At 35.5% G+C, this 21,040-nt stretch overlaps 1 protein-coding gene across 1 annotated transcript; it reads left to right on the forward strand.

Annotated features, from left to right (window-relative positions):
- The first annotated feature begins 498 nt into the window (after positions 1-498).
- On the forward strand, positions 499-9,207 carry LOC101895313 (WD repeat-containing protein 81). The gene is made up of 5 exons (XM_011294345.3): positions 499-4,328; positions 4,385-5,490; positions 5,547-6,434; positions 7,841-8,433; positions 8,505-9,207. Exons 1-5 carry the CDS (start codon positions 899-901, stop codon positions 8,737-8,739), a joined length of 6,252 nt encoding a protein of 2,083 aa, XP_011292647.1. The 5' UTR covers positions 499-898; the 3' UTR covers positions 8,740-9,207.
- Positions 9,208-21,040: the final 11,833 nt, after the last annotated feature.

Below are 21,040 nucleotides of genomic sequence, written 5' to 3' on the forward strand. Positions count from 1 at the left end.
CACTGGTATAACATTGCCTAAGACGAGCCTCTCACAAGGGGCTATATTGAAGATTTCCTACAAGCAAACTGAAATATTACTCCATACTCCATTACTCCACGACACTCCTCTACATAGATCCATTATTTATGACAGCAGAAGAATAAATTTTATTCTAAATTGTGTCTTCAACGTTTAATTCAATTGAATTTTAAAGTCTGCTTCTTACCCCATTCTAACAGTAAGCCATGCTAGGTGAATTGATAACGCGCCCATCTGCTCGATAACACACTGAACAAACAGCTGTTGCGGCATGTTGCCTTTTCCATTTTACACATTTATCGGGGGATTGCCTCTTCACACTTTCTATACATTCGTGATGTTGCCTCTTCCACATTCTATACATTCGGCCTGTTGTCTCTTCCTTTATTCATAACACACAGGGTATTGTTGTTAATGTGTTTGTGTACAGAGTATGCAGAAAGCGCTTTGTGCCGCCGTCAATTGGTTTACAAATGATAAATTGACGCAGACGAAAAAAATTGTTACGCTTCGTTGTCTGACAGCTATAAACAAAACAATTGCGAAAAAATAAAATATTTATCAAATAGCAGTCAACTAACAAAAGAAAAATAACAAAAACTCGACAGAATTTATTATGGCTTAGAAGAGACATTGATATAAAGAGAATTTGAATAATTCTAAAGATTCTCTCGGCTATTGGAATACACCCCACCCCCAATTGGAAAAAATTAAGGCAAACATCATCATATAAATTTTGCATGCAGACCCCATAAGCTGCCTTATCAAGAAGGAAATGCTCTAATCCTCATTAATATTTGTAAAAAAATCAACAAAAAAACATTGTGGAACAAAAAAAGCCGTGAGTCAAAGCGCCACAATAGTGAGTCACAGTACAATGGAAACTGTTTGCCTGGAGATTGGTATCAATTGGCAGCATGTAGCCGAGACCTCACAGCCACAGCGTTATCAAATCATTTGTGACAAGAAATGGCTACAGACACTGGAGAAAAAGAGAAAAATCGATGTATTCCCAGTGCATCCAACGCTGGATAGAAGAGCACATCCAGATGGTGACTTGGAACATCCGTGGTGCCGAGTGCTTGTACAGCTGTATAAAAAGCAGCCATATAGCAAAGTTTTCCCTCTCAAATGTCCACTGGACGATAGTAGGACGGGAGATGATTTTGGCCAGAGGACACCTTTGAGTTACTCCATGGCCGTGTATGAGGTGATGTGTGAGAATTTCCGTAATCTTTGGTCAGATTTCTATAAGAAATGCCCAGGGGCTCATGTCAAGGGAGAAAAGGATGGTGGAAAGGGGCCAAATAAATTGGGTACATCCACAACGGCCACAGCGAATCTATTACCCTATGATTCTGTTTTGAAAGAGGTGATTTATCGGGTATTCAAGTGCCCCATTATCCATTGTGGCTTGGATCGGATACGTGACGATTCGGCAGATGTGAAATGTGAGGAAGTAGCCTTGGATGGCCATTCCAATATAATGCCTGCATTGATTTGCATAGAAACTAGCCAATACATGGCAGTGCTGTTCTATCCCCCTGGCCTGTCGACCACATTGTATGACTGCATAACCTTTAGTCCTGCAGTGCTGAATAAGAATTACAATAAGCCCTTGTTTATTGTCTACCAGCTGTTGCAGTTATTCCGAAGTTTACATCAACAGGGATTGGTGTTGGGGGAGCTCTCCCTTCAGGACATTCTTTTGAATGAGAATTTATGGGCCTTGGTCATACCGCCAGTTGATGCCAATATAACGGCCTACTTTTTGGAGGAAGTTATGACCCACTCACCAAGTGAAGCCACGGGTTTGCAGGAATTGGACTTACCAGTTGATGGTGATACCATGGATATATCCAATTTGAAACTGGACTTAAAATTCTCGTACGATTTGAAACAGTTCTCTCTTCGAGATTACTGTGACATGTGGTGTAATGGCCAAATAAGCAATTTCGATTATCTCACCATATTGAACAATGCCGCGGGACGATCGCAAAACAATCCCTCCTATCATCACATAATGCCATGGGTAACAAATTTTGAATCCCGCAATGGGTTACAATGGCGTGATTTGACCAAAAGCAAATACCGTTTGAATAAGGGTGATATCCATTTGGATTTGATGTTTCAACATGCCACCCAGCAGGCTCATCGGGATTTGGAGGCAAATTGTTCAACATCCCCACAACAGGTGGCACATCATGTCTCGGATTTTTTGTCAGAAATTACGTATTTTGTGTATATGGCTAGGAGGACGCCCCAGCAGATTTTGAGAGAACACGTTCGACCCATTTGGGTACCGGCGGAATATCCAGCCTCCATACAAAGATTACAGGAATGGACACCGGATGAATGCATTCCTGAATTTTACACCGATCCCATGATTTTTAAATCCATTCATGAAGACTTACCCGATCTCGAAATACCATCGTGGGCTTCATGTCCCGAGGATTTCATAGCCAAACATCGTGAGGCCTTGGAAAGTCAATATGTCAGCGAACGTTTGCATCATTGGATTGATTTGAATTTTGGCTATAAACTTTCTGGCAAGGCGGCAATTAAATCGAAAAATGTCTGCCTTCCAATGGTGGATCATCACAAAACTCTCTGCAAGCGGGGAATAGTGCAGTTGTTTACCCATCCACATCCGGGTAAGAGGACCATATCACCTTGGTTTTCCAAACAGGCACCTAGAATACAAAATCTCTTTGCCAGCCAACAGCAAAAACCGCCTACGAAACACAAGTCGAGTAAAAAGCTCAACAAAAGTCTGGACAATTTAAGCAAATCGACAGAGTCGTTGGATGGCCAAGGAGACAATGTGGCCCACACGGCAAAGGTATCGCCAAGATTGACATTGAAATTGCCCGAGGATAGTAATAGTTCCAGTAATTTCTACAAAACCACAAATTTCATAGAACTTCCAAAGGATTATAATCCCATAATGTTGTTGCAATCCCTCGAGTCTTCCCAGCAGTTTGTGAGCAAAACATTTCCCCTGCAAAAGCCCACAGAGAATGCCCCCGAAAAAATGCTTACCAGCGATTTGTTGTTTGAAGACTATACGGATAATCATAGCTTTACCAATCATCTCTTCAATGAGGGCGATTCACCCTTGGATGCCTCTTCAGCCAAGGTGAAAAGTAAAAATTTCTTGGCCTCCAACAAGCAGCCCAACAAATCCATGCCTCTGCATGTCCATCATATGAAAAAATTGAAGGATCTACAAATTTTGGGATGTCTAATTGTGGAAATGTTTGCCATGCCCAGGATAAGGCCACTGATTGGCCATAACTTACAGCCGAAGTTTGAAACACGTCTGAAAGCTTGTCTAACCATAAATCAGCTATATCGGCAAGACATACCCAAGTGTTTGCGTTACATTACCAATATTCTGCTGAATTTAACTGCTCAAGATGTGGTGACGGAAAAGGGTATGCCTTTGCCTTCGGCGGGTCAGCTATTGGAACCAATTTACCATAATCTGTTGATACCCTTTCCCACCAATTTTTATGCTACCTATGCCCTCATCAGATCTCTTTACTCCTTTGACTTTGCCTTTATCCTGCTGGAGTTGCATACCCACTTTCAGTGTAATGGCCATGAGTGTTCACGTTATACGGAAATCGATCGTTTGCGGGTGCAGTTTGAACGTAAAATTGGCAAATGTAAAGTCATGTCGTGTTGTGCCCACATACGTCGCCTGCTGGAGCCGGTGGGTTTTGAACAATTTCCACCAATTGATATTCTTCTACCTCACATTGTAAATCTGCTGACGGATGAGCATACTTCGATTTTAACAGCCTGGAATTTATTTGATGCCGTTGCCCAGGCCTTGGGAATTCAGAATACCCAAAAATATCTTCTACAACCGATTATGAAACTTTATGATGTTGAGAGTTTTGAACGTGGCATGATATCGGTGAGAAATCGTTCCATCACTGATTCCTTGTCCAGTTCATCTTCCACACATTTACGTTTCTCGACGAGTAGTTCATTTAAGTCTCGAAAATCGGTTAAACTTTATCATCAAATATTTTTGCTACGTTTGATTGTTCGCTTTGGCTTGAAATGTTTTTTGCAAAATTTCATTGCTCCTCTCATAGAGGCAGTGGGTGGGTATAAAGAGCCGGAAGATGGTAATGGTTTGCATTATCACAGTTCGGCGGCAGGGAGACGTAGTAGTCGCAATCTATGTCTAGTGAATAATCCCACAGTTGTGGTCAATGAGGATGACATGACTTTGATGTCACCCCAGAAGGCAGAGGATTTGGAAGATAACACCTTGTCTCAGGAAGTTGAAGGTAAGTGAAAGAAAAATTACTAATAAATATAAGTTATTAATTATTTTCTTTTTTAGCCTCCAATCTCAAACCGGAAATCGAAGATGTTTTCAGTTTTGATGATGATGCCAACTCAGATCATATCTCCACCTCAGATCACATATCCAATAAATCTTTGGATTCATTCGATATGAGTCAGAGACCAACCACAGCGGAGGAGGCCAAAGAAGAAGAGGGGGAGGAGGAGTATGAACGTCATTTGGAAACCACTCCCGAAAAATTGGCAATTTCGGAAATAATTTATGGTTCAAAAATCTCCAATAACTCATTTGAGGAGGCCGACAAAATATCTCTGAGTAGTCAAAATGCCAATGACTCACCATTGCACAATAGCCAATTGGGACCACGTTCACCCACCATAGCAATACCGGCCAGCGTATTTAGGAGATCCTATCAATTGAATACCATAGACTGTGATATTGGCTCACGCAAGAGTGTTGATTCCTTTGAGATTTTACAAAATGCTGCCGAGGAGGAGCAAAAACAAATACGAGCTGCTGCCAGGCGGCTCAAACAAGAAAAGACAGGAGAGGGGGAGGACAAGAAAAAATCAATAGAGGGTGAAGAAAGTACCGCTTCAAAAATACCCATTGAAGAAGAGCAGCCTACCCGTTTCTCCCAAGAAGCCAATGACTCCCTACAGGCCTCGGTGATATCGAAAATGTCCGAAGAGAAATCATTGCAAAATAATTGCATATCCGAAATGAGTAGCATTAGCCTGATATGGCTATCTCATCGTTTGGGACCGGTACTCACCTCTCGATACATTGCCAAAAACCTTTTGAAAATGTTAACGTTATGCTATGTGGGCCAGGAGAATCTACTACCCGAATCGGGGCGGGCCAATGAAGATGCTCAAAATTTGAATTATTTCACGGTATCCGATGCTCGAGTGGTGGGTGATCGTAGTGCAGTACGGGTATTGGAATGTTTAATGGCCATTGCCTCGCTGTATGGTGAACAGGTGATTCTAATGCAATATTTTCCCCACATAAGTGAGCTAATAGCTTTGGGAGTCAAGCGCATAACCAGTAGTTTGGAGGGGGCAATTATATCCACTCTACAGTTGGTGAAGTATTTGATACCCTGTCTGACAGATGCCACCATCATGGAACATTTGAAGGTAAAATTATAAAATTTAAAAAAATGTTAAATATTTTAATATTTGTTTTCTTTCAGGACATTCTCTTGGATTCCATAATCTTGCCAGTATTACGTTTCTTGGGTTCTGCTCAAGTTCTCATGCCCAGCGGCTATTTGGGCCGTTCTGTGTTGGCTCGTAAATTCCTCGATGCCATCTATGTTCTCAGTGTGCGCCTGGGACCGGATATGACACGTGAACATTTATGTCTAACGGTATTGCGACCATTTTTTCTCATTTTCGATAAGGCCTTTGGGGAGACCATTAATTTTGAAAACAACGATAATCGTACTGCCAAAATATCACCACCCAACCCTGAACGTCAACAGGAAGCCAAAAGGGAATTTGAAGAGATTTGTGATGTATTCAGTCCAGCCCTGGCCCACAGTGCCTATTTGGCATTCTTGCGGTTTCTCGGTGAAGATATCATGAAAAAGACCCTATTGAATTTGGAATTTGTTCTTACGTTGTGTCATGAATTCGAACAGCCAGACTATAAGCCGTATACCATAAATTCTCGAAAATCAAGTGATGCTGTCGATTGTCCAACTCGTGCTGATAGTTTGGATGCCAATGCTGAAACCCAGGCGGCCAACAGTTTTGGCACCCAGGTGGTGGGCAATCGCATCGAGGTTGTTAACCCCACAACCCAGCAAACACCAAAGATAATATCCAAGGAAAAGATACAACCAATCGATACAATGGAAGTACTCGATATGGTGGCATATAAATTTGAACATTTACCCAATACTCGTTATCTGAAGGGTAATTGGTTGGCCTATTGGCGTCATGAAATAACACGTTCCGAAAAGGATACCACCTTGAGTTTGCAACAGATTAAGCTACAATCATTTGTGGGCCACACGAATTCGGTGCGGGCAATTTTGGCACTGGACAATGAGAATAGTTTTATATCGGCATCAAAGGTGAGTGGAAGGAGGATGAGAAACAGAATATTGTTGAAACTTATATCTATACAAGACGTAAAGAAGGTCTTCTACCCCCAGACGACATTTAGAAGCTCCTACGTATATGGAAGACCTTTAGAAAATATTCTATACATGGAAGACCTGTAGAAGATCTTCTATACATGGAGGACCTATAGAAGATCTTCTATACATGGAGGACCTATAGAAGATTCTTTCCATGGACAGAAGTCCCTCGAAAGGACAGAAGAGCTTTTTGCCTTTCGAGGGACTTCTGTGCACGAAAGACCTATAGAAGGCCTTCTGTCCATAGAAAATTTGTAGAAGGTCTTCCATTAATAGAAGTTCTTCAATACACAGTAGACCTATTGAAGTTCTTTTAGTTATACAAGATCTATAGAAGATCGTCTATCCATGGAAGATTTATAGAGGTCATATATCCATGGAAGACCTATAGAAGGTCCTCTGTCTATAAACGACATCTAGAAGGTATTCTATTCATGGATGACCTATAGAAGATGAACTATCCATAGAAGACATATAGAAGGTCTTTTATCCTTAGTAGACCTATAGAAGGTCTTCTATTCATAAAATACCTATAGAAGGTCTTCTGTCCACAGAAGAAGGTCTTGTATCTATAGAAGATCTCTCGAAGGGCTTCTATTTATAGAAGACCTCTCGAAGGTTTTCTATCCATAGAGGATCTCTCAAAGTACTTCTTTCTATAAATTATCTCTTATAGTTCTTTTGTCTGGTAGAACCCTCTCGAAGGTCTTTTGTCTATAGAAGATCTCTCGAAGGTTTTCTGCCTACAGAATACATCTCGAACCTCTTTTGTCTACAGAAAACCACTCGAAGGTCTTCTCTCCACAGAAGATCTCTCGAAAGTCTTTTTCTAAAGAAGATCTCTCAAAGGTCGTAAATCTATAGAAGATCTCTCGAAGGTCTTCTGTCTTTAGAAGACCTCTCAAAGGCCTTCTATCTATAGAAGATCTCTCGAAGGTTTAATGTCTACAGAAGATCTATTATTGAAGACCTCTCAAAGGTCTTCTGTCTATAGAAAACCTCTGTAAGGTCTTCTATATACAAATATGTCTATGGAAGACATAGATAGGAGGTCTTCTATCTATAAAAAACCTCTCGAAGGTCTTCGGTCTAATGAGGACCTCCCAAAAGGTCTAGTGTCTAGACCTTCTTCTGTCTAAAGATGCCCTCTCAAAGGTATTCTATCAAAAGGGGACCTCTCGAAAGTCTTCTAGAAGATCGTCAAAGATATTTTGTCGATGAAAGAGCTTTTGGAGCTTTTCTTTCTGTCTTCCATCTGCAGGAGACCCGTTGTATGCATATCCCAAGTAAAAAATAACTTTTCTTTTGATCCTTTTATTTTTTCTTTTTAACCCCCACAGGACAAAACAGTCAAGCTGTGGTCTCTACGCAGCGAGGGTGATGGCTTCAAGACGAAATCCTGTCAATTTACCTATACCGATCATCGAAAGTCGATACATTCCTTGGCCTTTTTGGAGTCGTTGCGTTTTGTGGTCTCCTGTGATTCAGGGGTACATATATGGGATCCCTTCATTGGTCGGCCATTGGGAGTGTTAGATTCACCCAAACACAATCCCATAACAATTGTTAAATGTCTGCCTTCCCCCTCCCCCCTGGTGCTGGCTGGGACAGCAGAGGCTTCAGTGAAGCTCATCGATGCTCGCTGCATGCAATATGTCAATGAATGGCGTGTTAGCACAAATACTCAAAATAATGCCACAGTCAGATGTTTGACAGTGGCTCCGTCGGGAAATTGGTTGGCAGTGGGTTTATCCTCGGGATACATTGTTATGTTAGATACACGCACTGGCATGATATTGAATTCATGGCGAAGAATGGAATGTGACATTTTGCAACTGGCCGCTCCCAATGATCAGCAATTGATTAGTTCGGCATTAGATCATAGTCTAGCGGTGTGGCATGCCCATGATGGCAATTTACATTATCAGTTGGTGTAAGTGGAAATATTTACTTTGAAGAAGATAATGTACCAATATTAAATTAAAATTTTCTTTTTCCCCCTAGACCCCCTGCCGAACCTGCCCATTTCCTGCAAACAAATGGCCCCGAATTAGTGTATGCCACAACTGGTAATCGCATTGGCATATATTCCGATTTGAGTAGCTCCCATGCCTCACACACCGTGACCAAGTTACGTTCGGAAACATTCAAAGGTGTTCTAACTTCATTGGCTGTATTGCCCTTGAATCGTGCCTTTTTGGCTGGCAATGAAAGTGGCAATATCTCACTATTGTGTTAAACAGAAAATCCAACATTTTAACAAGTTTTTTAGCCAAAAAGAAAACCTCTCTCCCACAACAACAACAACAGAAAAAGACAAATGAATTTCCAAAATTTTTTATAAATGTATTTTTAATAGAATCAATTTTTTTATTATTATCTTTTCGTTGGTAGCTTTTAAGAACAAAAAGAAGCCCGCATTCACACAAAATTCCAAAAAGAAATCATCAACATTATCTCATTGATATTCTTTACATTCATAGAGCAATACTCTTGATATGATATTATTTTAAACCAAATATTTCTTTATTAGAAAAAAAAATATTACATATTTTTAATCTCATTTCTGTTATTCTTTTAGAATATATCACTAGGCCCATGTACATCCCATTTCGTTTTTTTTTGTCTTGGTGTTTTAATTTTGTTTTAAACATAATATTTTTGTGGTTATTTTTAGTTTATTTATGTTACACAAATATTTAAACTTATACATATAAATAAAAAAATATTAAAAAAAAAAACATAGAATTGGTAGTTTTGAAAATTTAGGCAGAAGTGTTAAAAATGTAAATGGAGAAATACATAGCATTTTTAAACACTTCTTTTTCATCCGATAATATTTGGAAAATATATAGCTGCTGACCTGTTCCAGTCATCGATATTTCAGACTCTGCTAAGCTTATGGCGTTTCTTCTACATTTTATTTTACATTTATCTTGTGCACTTTTCAGCCTGTTTTTTTGTGGTGTCTTTTTCATACTATGCCCCTCCGAACCCCATCGATAACCTGCACATTTACATTCATGCATTTGAAACCGATTAAGTTGTTGTTAAAGCAAATATATTGATGTGTTTGATCTGTAAAATCGATTTTATCTCCATTCCGTCCTTTTTATACCTTCCACCTTGACTTAGAACTAAATCGGCTATCCCCAAAATCTCTAAAATTTGGAAATTCTGTTGTATAAACTTTCATATTTTTGAGACGAGTTAATCCAACTAATTCAGTTAGAAAATGGGTCCGAACCCTCAAAATAGCAAATATCAATAGGTAATAGGTTTTCTAAAAAAAACGTGTAAACAAGCTGTAAGTTCGAACGGGCCGAACTTTGAATACCCTCCACCATTTGGTACAAATTTGTCAATTTTCAAAATATAAAATCCGTAAAAAATTCTGTAAAAATCTTAAAAATACCGAATGTAGCAGTATATTAGGGTCTGTACGACGACGTGGGCCTGCACAGGCAACTTTTGTTACAAGTTATTACAATATTCAAATGCGAAACTTGAAAAAAATCTGTTTATAATGTAGCTAAAATCATCAAAATTCCGAATATAGGGAGGAACCATGGAGTTGTAAAACGTGGACCTGAACAGACAATTTTTTGTAATAGGCTGTAGTATCCATTACGAACTTAAAATGCGAAATTTGAAACAATTCTGTCGCTAAAATCATCAGAATACTGAATATCGGGAGGTACAGTTATATGGGGGCTCTACGAAGAAGTGGACATACGTGGCCCATATTCTGTTTTATGCTGTAGTGTCTATTACGAACTTCAAATACCAAATTTGAAACAATTCCGGCAAATAATGTCGCTAAAATCATCAGAATACCGAATATCAGGGGGTACTGTTATATGGGGGCTATACAAAGAAGTGGACCTACGTGGCCCATATTCTGTTTTATGCTGTAGTGTCTATTACGAACTTCAAATACAAAATTTGAAACAATTCCGGCAAATAATGTCGCTAAAATCATCAGAATGCCGAATATCGGGGGGTACCGTTATATGGGGGCTATAAGAAGACGTGGACCTACATGGCCCATTTTCAATACCAAAAGTCTGCAGACATAATACACATCTGAGTAAAATTTTATCAACCTACTTCATTTCGTTCGGAAGCTAGAGTGATTTCCACAAACGGATAGACGGACGGACATTGATAAATCGACATAGAATTTTATGCTGATCAAGAATATATATACTTTGTGGGATCTAAAATGTATATTTTGAGATGTTACAAACGGAATGACAAACTTAATATACCCTCCATACTATGGTGGAGGGTATAAAAACGCAGAAGACGTAAAGCAAGGAAGCCAGGTCCGCGCGATGGCTACAGCCTCGGTGGTTCCGACGGAAGCCGAAACCTCTTCACTCTTCACTGAGGATCAACCTCCTTGCCGCCACAAACGATCCCAACTCCATTGATCAATTAGCCAATTGTCGCCATATTGGTTCCAGTAGACCCACAGGACACAAGGCCTGGAAAGGGCCATAAGGGAGTCTGAGTGAGATAGTCTTTCTGGGAGAGGGATCCCAAAATTTTACAGTTTGGCAGGGCCCCCTTTACAAAGGCCTGAAAGTCATCTGTTTTGAAAACGAGGAGTCTAGGAACTTCCTCAATGGCTGTTTATCGAAGGCCGTCTGATTGAGATAGTCTTTCTGGGAGAAGGGATCCCAAAATTTTGCAGTTTGGCAGCGCCCCCTTTACAAAGGCGTGAAAGTCATCTGTTGTGAAAACGAGGAGTCTAGGAACTTCCTCCTTACCACAGTAGACGGCTTTCATTCGCTGAAAGAAATCCCCTGACGGAAAGTTTTGTTTTTGAAGTTGAGCAGCAGCCGCCTTATGCAGATTTATATGCATGATGCTAATTTTTGTCAGCATGGGTGCCACCACCCTCGATGTATTCGATACGCATAATGACAATCAGGGATAGCATACGTTTGTACAATAGGGCCAACAAGACAAAACAACGTACGGACTGGGAAGCCTATAAGACCGTCTTTAATAAGTTCAACAGTGAGATCAAGAAGTCATCGATCTGCTTCACTGATTCAACAGAAAACGTCAATGACGCTGTCCTATTCCACGTGCAGTTACTGCGGACAAGAGACTGTTAATCTGTTAGCCTGCACTCACTTTTCAAACCGCACAGAAGCTATAAACGATCGGCAAATCGATCGTCTCTGATCAGCAGGGGATGTGAATCTGATTGATAGAATTATAAGCAAGCCCAAAATCAAGTGGGCCATGGACACGTTCAAGTCCTTTAAATCAGCCGGACCAGACGGTATAATTTCCGCCATGCTATAATTAACTTCGGTGCCAATAGCTCCAATTCTGAGGGAGATTTTTAGGACTTGTCTGCGTTTATGGCACATTACGGTACTGTAGAGGGAAGTCACCGTCACTTACATCCCTAGAGCTGAAAAACCAAGTCATTCACTTCCAAAGGACTACAGACCTATTAGTCTCTCCTCCAGCTCCTCATAGAATGAATTGATGCTATGCTCAGCAACAGAATCATCAATTCGCAATTTGGGTTGAGCTTCATTAGGAGATCACAGCTGACACATTTCGTACTTCACAAAGAAACATAAATGTCCAGAATTCTCATCATCAATGATAGATGGAGTCAAGTTAGGATACTGTTTTCAACCACAACCTAAACTATAATAGAGAAATTCTGAGGTCCCCGAAGATCGGCATAATCGCTCTCAACTTTTGCAAGAACTCTACCGGGAAAAGTTGAGGTCCAAAAACGCATATAATCTAGTTGATATATCAATCAATTATTTCTGCGATTCTAACCTATTGATATCCACTTTTGTAGCACTATTTAGGTTAGTCATCCTTCAAGCGAGACATTGATACAGTTCGAAGAGACGCGTCGCTATTAATCACACATGCATTTGGGGCACACCTCAGGTCGCAATACATACCCTATTTCGCTTAAATACCTGCGCAGAGGAATAGGAAATCAGGCTCAGAGATCTTAAACAATGATGAAGCTAATCCATTGGACACTCTGCGATCCTAAGTCGTGTCGAATGTGTAGGAGGCGAAGACATAATCAGTGACTACATATCACCAGGGTTGAACTTCGAACCACTTGACATCCACCTAATTGACAGGGACGTTTGGACAACCCATCTGGGATGGAAAACGGAGCGGGTGCTGAGGTCTTCTTCAATATTTTTAATATTCGCAAATCCTACAAACTTAGCAACGACTGTCACGTATTTCGGCCAGTAGTATTTGTGATTTAAAAAGTCATAGATCAGATCTATTAGCAAATAGGAAGAACGAAGTTAATGGTCTGGTGACTATAAATGTCGATAGCCAAGCGCACCAAAGCACAGACTACGAGCAAACCAAGAGGTTTGTAGTGTTTTATATGTTCCGAAGAATACTATACCCACCTCGTATCATCACGTAATGCGTTGGTTGATACTTGCAGATATTTTTTCGTTGGATCAGTTTCATATTTTGTTTTCCTGTTTTTTTTCTTATTTTTCATATCCCCCAAGCGTAGGATTCTCCTTTAGTCAATTTGTTTTGTCGTTGCTGCTTGTCTCCCTTTAGCGCCTTTCGATTGAAGAAGCAGAAGAAGGCATCTTTTTTATTAGTATTTATTTTGATTGCTTCTGCATTATTACAGTTCTGCTCGGCTCGGTTTTTTTTTTTGCAGTTTTAGTGGTGTGGATGTTGGTGTTGTTGTTGGCGCTGTTGTTGTTGGTGGTGATGGAGCAATATTAATACGTTTTAGTTATTTTCAAGTTCACTGTAATGCCGCTCGATGACGATAATAGCTGGTGAAGGAGATGTATGCAGCCGATGGCCAGTCTGTCTGGATGTTTGTCTGTCTGGCAGCCTTTCTTTCTGCTTTTGCAGATGAAGATGCGTTATGTTGATCATTTCTGATCGCTTGTTACAAAGAGGATTTGTATGAGGACAATAGTGCGTCTAATTTCTTTGCTGGGCACGGACGGATGCTGGCTGGATGGTTGGTTGGACTGGATTCGATATTTGGAAGTGGGTGATATTGCTTAGCTGGTGCACACATTGGTGAGGATCTAAGTGGCAAGTCAACTACTTGATGCTGGTCCTCCTAAATGCTAATAAAAGTGTTTCCTTTTTAGGAGCCTACCTATAACCGCTATTAAAGGTTTCCTTTATTTTTTCGCATTGATTGTGCGTTGTGATCGAGACCTTGAAAAAAGTTTCCTGTAAAGGGAATGAACTGCGTGTATGCATTATCGTATGTATTTATGTACGTACGCTAAACGATGACTTACACAGCTGCTGGAGCTAAAATAACATCTTGTCCAGTTGTGCTGTTTGTTTTTACATCATCTTCTTAACCCTTAAACTGTTTAAAGTTTGACGCAAGATCGCCTACAGAACTATTTATCTTCTCAGAACTATTTTATCGCTAAAAATAATTTTTAAAAAATCCGCGTTTATTATTTTCGTTGAAAAATAATTTTTAAAAAATCCACGTTTATTATTTTCGTTGAAAAATAATTTTTAAAAAATCCACGTTTATTATTTTCGTTGAAAAATAATTTTTAAAAAATCCACGTTTATTATTTTCGTTGAAAAATAATTTTTAAAAAATCCAAGTTTATTATTTTCGTTGAAAAATAATTTTTAAAAAATTCAGGTTTATTATTTTTGTTGAAAAATAATTTTTAAAAAATCCACGTTTATTATTTTCGTTGAAAAATAATTTTTAAAAAATCCAGGTTTATTATTTTCGTTGAAAAATAATTTTTAAAAAATCCACGTTTATTATTTTCGTTGAAAAATAATTTTTAAAAAATCCAGGTTTATTATTTTCGTTGAAAAATAATTTTTAAAAAATCCAAGTTTATAGTTTTTGTTGAAAAAAATTTTAAAAAATCCACGTTTATTATTTTCGTGAAAAATAATTTTTAAAAAATCCAAGTTTATAGTTTTTGTTGAAAAATAATTTTTAAAAAATCCACGTTTATTATTTTCGTTGAAAAATAATTTTTAAAAAATCCACGTTTATTATTTTCGTTGAAAAATAATTTTTAAAAAATCCACGTTTATTATTTTCGTTGAAAAATAATTTTTAAAAAATCCAGGTTTATTATTTTCGTTGAAAAATAATTTTTAAAAAATCCAAGTTTATAGTTTTTGTTGAAAAAAATTTTAAAAAATCCACGTTTATTATTTTCGTGAAAAATAATTTTTAAAAAATCCAAGTTTATAGTTTTTGTTGAAAAAAATTTTAAAAAATCCACGTTTATTATTTTCGTTGAAAAATAATTTTTAAAAAATCCACGTTTATTATTTTCGTTGAAAAATAATTTTTAAAAAATCCACGTTTTTCGTTGAAAAATAATTTTTAAAAAATCCACGTTTTTCGTTGAAAAATAATTTTTAAAAAATCCACGTTTATTATTTTCGTTGAAAAATAATTTTTAAAAAATCCACGTTTATTATTTTCGTTGAAAAATAATTTTTAAAAAATCCACGTTTATTATTTTCGTTGAAAAATAATTTTTAAAAAATCCACGTTTATTATTTTCGTTGAAAAATAATTTTTAAAAAATCCACGTTTATTATTTTCGTTGAAAAATAATTTTTAAAAAATCCACGTTTATTATTTTCGTTGAAAAATAATTTTTAAAAAATCCACGTTTATTATTTTCGTTGAAAAATAATTTTTAAAAAATCCACGTTTATTATTTTCGTTGAAAAATAATTTTTAAAAAATCCACGTTTATTATTTTCGTTGAAAAATAATTTTTAAAAAATCCACGTTTATTATTTTCGTTGAAAAATAATTTTTAAAAAATCCACGTTTATTATTTTCGTTGAAAAATAATTTTTAAAAAATCCACGTTTATTATTTTCGTTGAAAAATAATTTTAAAAAAATCCACGTTTATTATTTTCGTTGAAAAATAATTTTTAAAAAATCCACGTTTATTATTTTCGTTGAAAATAATTTTTAAAAAATCCACGTTTGTTATTTTCGTTGAAAAATAATTTTTAAAAAATCCACGTTTATTATTTTCGTTGAAAAATAATTTTAAAAAAATCCACGTTTATTATTTTCGTTGAAAAATAATTTTAAAAAAATCCACGTTTATTATTTTCGTTGAAAAATAATTTTAAAAAGATCCACGTTTATTATTTTCGTTGAAAAATAATTTTTAAAAAATCCACGTTTATTATTTTCGTTGAAAAATAATTTTAAAAAAATCCACGTTTATTATTTTCGTTGAAAAATAATTTTTAAAAAATCCACGTTTGTTATTTTCGTTGAAAAATAATTTTTAAAAAATCCACGTTTATTATTTTCGTTGAAAAATAATTTTTAAAAAATCCACGTTTATTATTTTCGTTGAAAAATAATTTTTACAAAATCCATGTTTATTATTTTCGTTGAAAAATAATTTTTAAAAAATCCACGTTTATTATTTTCGTTGAAAGATAATTTTTAAAAAATCCACGTTTATTATTTTCGTTGAAAGATAATTTTTAAAAAATCCACGTTTGTTATTTTCATTGAAAAATAATTTTTAAAAAATCCACGTTTATTATTTGGGCATGAAAAATAATTTTTAAAAAATCCACGTTTATTATTTTCGTTGAAAAATAATTTTTAAAAAATCCACGTTTATTATTTTCGTTGAAAAATAATTTTTAAAAAATCCACGTTTATTATTTGGCCATGAAAAATAATTTTTAAAAAATCCACGTTTGTTATTTTTGTTGAAAAATAATTTTTAAAAAATCCACGTTTGTTATTGTCGTTGAAAAATAATTTTTAAAAAATCCACGTTTGTTATTTTCGTTGAAAAATAATTTTTAAAAAATTTACGTTTGTTATTTTCGTTGAAAAATAATTTTTAAAAAATCCACGTTTGTTATTTTCGTTGAAAAATAATTTTTAAAAAATCCACGTTTATTATTTTTGTTGAAAAATAATTTTTTATTTTTTTTAAATATTTTTTAAAAATTCCACGTTTATTATTTGGCCATGAAAAATATTTTTTAAAAATTCCACATTTATTATTTGGCCATGAAATATAATTTTTAAAAATCCACGTTTATTATTTTCGTTGAAAAATAATTTTTATTTTATTTTAAATATTTTTTAAAAGTTCCACGTTTATTATTTGGCCATGAAAAATATTTTTTAAAAATTCCACATTTACTATTTGGCCATGAAAAATAATTTTTAAAAAATCCACGTTTATTATTTTCGTTGAAAAATAATTTTTATAAAATCCACGTTTATTATTTTTGTTTATTATTTGGCCATGAAATATAATTTTTAAAAAATCCACGTTTATTATTTTCATTGAAAAATAATTTTTATTTTATTTTAAATATTTTTTAAAAGTTTCACGTTTATTATTTGGCCATGAAAAATAATTTTTAAAAAATCCACGTTTATTATTTTCGTTGAAAAAAATTTTTTATTTTATTTTAAATATTTTTTAAAAGTTCCACGTTTATTATTTGGCCATGAAAAATATTTTTTAAAAATTCCACATTTAGTATTTGGCCATGAAATATAATTTTTAAAAAATCCTCGTTTATTATTTGGCCATGAAAAATATTTTTTAAAAATTCCACATTTATTATTTGGCCATGATTTACAATTTTTAAAAAATCCACGTTTATTATTTTCGTTGAAAAATAATTTTTAAAAAATCCTCGTTTATTATTTGGCCATGAAAAATATTTTTTAAAAATTCCACATTTATTATTTGGCCATGATTTACAATTTTTAAAAAATCCACGTTTATTATTTTCGTTGAAAAATAATTTTTAAAAAATCCACGTTTATTATTTTCGTTGAAAAATAATTTTTAAAAAGTCCACGTTTAATATTTGCCTTGAAAAATAATTTTCAAAAAATAATAATTTATTTTCATTTATATTTTTAGATTTTTAAATCTTTGATGGAGCATTTTGTTTGTACTGGAATGCAGTCACTGCCGGTTTGATGAGCAAATTGCTCGACTACTCCGCTGAACGAACACAAAAATGTTGCTGGCCACCAAATGAATACCGGCAACCAACCAACATCCAACCAGCACCAAACGCCGCCAAAAATGATTACCAAAGACAACAGCAACAAATAGCGAGCACCCAAACCCCACATCATAGCTGCCTCGAGGCAAACGAAAAAAAAACACAAAAATTACGCTTGGAATTTGGAGAATTCGAAAATTTCAAAGAATGACTACAATCCACAGCATTTGTAATAGGTTAACAGCAATTTGTGGATGGTCTGTGGACGCCTAGAAATGTGTCCGTCATACCTCTCGTTTTACGCGGCAAGAAATTCCTCGGCGTCCAAATCGTACTGGCAATCGTCGGCTATGACAAACAGCAGCAGCGGCAGCAGCACTTAAAGAATTCCAATCACTTCACTCACATTTTTGATGGGAGTAGACAACAAAAAAAGCTTTGGAATGTTGCCGTGCTCATATTCATAGATGAATGGTAAGTACGTGTATGCAGTGATTATTGTAGAAATATTTATGGAATTTAAAAAATTCGAAAAATGTCTTTGTTTAATAACAACACACTGGAATGTTAAGTGAACTGTTGAGAGAAATTAAGTGAGAGATTGCTGAGACATAAATATAGGTAGAGTAAGCTTTGGATATTCTCTGCCTTGGAGAGAGAATGCGCTATAAATTCTGAGCATTTGAAATATTTGAAGTCTTCTACCGATATGACTTCTATCTATTGTTGCAAATTTTTTGGATACGCGAAGTTTGATGTAATTCAAAGACGGATTTCACAAATTTATTAAAGCATATTTAAATGAAAAGTTCTACCGAGATATGAGAAGACGTGCTCTAACATTCAACTATGACAAATATAAATATATCCAAATGTCATTTTTATACCCTCCACCATACATAGTATGGAGGGTATATTATATTCGTCATTCCGTTTGTAACTCATCCAAATATTAATTTTAGACCTAACAAAGTATATATATTCTTGATCAGCGTAAAATCCTAATACAATTTAGTCCCGTTCGTCCGTCCGTATGTTGTTAACACGAATAACGAATTAAGATACGAATATAAAATTTTGCACAGATGAGTCTTTTGTGTGCAGGCTGGTCGAGTTCGAAGATGGGCTATATCGGTCCATGATGTCGTATGACCCCCATATAACGGCACCCCCCTTATTCGGCATTTTGATGATTTTAGAGACATTTTTCAATGGGAATGTCTGAAATTCGCTTCGCTTAATGATGGACATAAATGTTTGTTTTTTTCGAAATATTTTTTTTCGATTTTTAATCAACTTTATGTTCAATTTTTATATACATATATCCTTTTTTTAGTTCGTGAAAAAAAAATTTGCTCGATATATTCCATTTTCACACCTTGATTTTCCTTGATGACAAAAATATTTTTGGATGAGCAAAGTTTGAAGAAAATCAAACGCTGACTTCACAATACGAAACCAATTGAATATACGAAACCAAATCTATACAATTTTATTGGGCGCCAAATCCTTAATTTGAAAGTTCTAGCTCTTCCTAATCGATCCATAAGTCTGTTGTATAGTTCTGTTGTCGAAATTAAAATTCTTAAATCTAACCACGATCGCTTTATTATATTTTAGGTACTTTTCGTACCTTTACCGTGAGAATTTCCAAAATCCTAATCAAGGTTCCAGCTCTTCCGAATTGTTCAGTTACAATGCTGTACCATTTTGTACCTTCTACCAATTTTCTAAGTTGTAGCTCTACCCGATAACTTAATTTTTGCACCTAGTAGTACCATAACCATACGAGTTTCCAAAAAATGAAAAAGCAGCTAAGTTCGGCTGAGACGAACTTTTAATACCGTTTAGAAGGAACTGGAATATTTTCAACAAAATCCGAAAAATGCCGCGTAAATGAAAACCATAATATGGGGACTACACGAAGTCGTGGGCTTGCATAGACAATTCTCTGTCTTAGGCTGTAGTATCCATTACGAACTTCAAATACCAAATTTGAAACAATTCCTGTAAATAATGTCGCTAAAATCATTAAAATACCGAATATCGGGAGGTACCGTTATATGGGGACTATACGAAGACTTGGAGCTGCACATGTAATTTTTTGTCATAGGCTAAAGTACCCATGAGGGTACTTTATCATGAGTATCATGAGTACTTCGAGGAGTAACAAACGCAATGGAAAAGCTAACATACCCTCCCTGGAGGGTATAAATATATTGCATTATTTCCTTACCCCTCGGCATTAATACGGCAGACCCTCATTCCTAATTCAAGGCTCCGATTTTCACCGCTACGGTTAGATATTGATAGGTTAGTCCGTCATTTTATTTTTTTTATCAATATAGATAGCTCCCCCCTCCAGGAAGATTTTCAGAAGGACTTCTATGCTTCTAAAGTGTTTTATCCTAAAAGTCCTCAGGAGAACTGTACCCAGAGATGGGCTCATAGTCATCAAAGATGTACTTTTAAGGAACAGCATTTCAAGGACCAGCCAAGGCGTGGATTTTTAAAGAACATTTTTTCAAGGACCAATCAAGACGTGGATTCTTTAAAGAATATTTTTTTCAGGGACCAGTCAAGACGTGGATTTTTTAAAGAACATTTTTTTCAAGGACCAGTCAAGACGTGGATTTTTTAAAGAATATTCTTCTCAAGAACCAGCCAAGGCGTGGATTTTTTAAAGAATATTCTTCTCAAGAACCAGCCAAGGCGTGGATATTTTAAAGAACATTTTTTTCAAGGACCAGTCAAGACGTGGATTTTTTAAAGAATATTTTTTTTTTAAGGACCAGCCATGACGTGGATTTTTTAAAGAATATTTTTTTTTTCAAGGACCAGCCATGACGTGGATTTATTAAAGAATATTTTTTCAAGGACCAGCGGAGGCGTGTTTTTTTTAAAGAATATTTTCTCAAGGCTTTATAAGACGTGGATTTTTTAAAGAATATTTTTTTTTTTCAAGGACCAGCCATGACGTGGATTTATTAAAGAATATTTTTTCAAGGACCAGCGGAGGCGTGTTTTTTTTAAAGAAAATTTTCTCAAGGCTTTATAAGACGTGGATTTTTTAAAGAATATTTTCTCAAGGCTTTATAAGACGTGGATTTTTTAAAGAATATTTTTTTCAAGGACCAGTCAAGACGTGAATTTTTTAAAGAATATTTTTTCAAGGACCAGTCAAGACGTGAATTTTTTAAAGAATATTTTTTTCAAGGACCAGTCAAGACGTGAATTTTTTAAAGAATATTTTTTTCAAGGCTTTGTAAGACGTGGATTTTTTAAAAAAACATTTCTTCAAGTATTTATAAGACGTGGATTTTTTAAAGAATATTTTTTTCAAGGCTTTATAAAACCTGGATTTTTAAAAAAACATTTCTTCAAGTATTTATAAGACGTGGATTTTTTAAAGAATTTTAAATGACTATCTGAAACGTGGATTTTTAAAGAATATTTTTTCAAGGACCGCCGGAAATGTGGATTTTTTAATGAATATTTTTTCAAGGA

The sequence above is a fragment of the Musca domestica genome, unplaced genomic scaffold (assembly GCF_030504385.1).
Source record: "Musca domestica strain aabys unplaced genomic scaffold, Musca_domestica.polishedcontigs.V.1.1 34, whole genome shotgun sequence".
NCBI classification, from domain to species: domain Eukaryota; kingdom Metazoa; phylum Arthropoda; class Insecta; order Diptera; family Muscidae; genus Musca; species Musca domestica.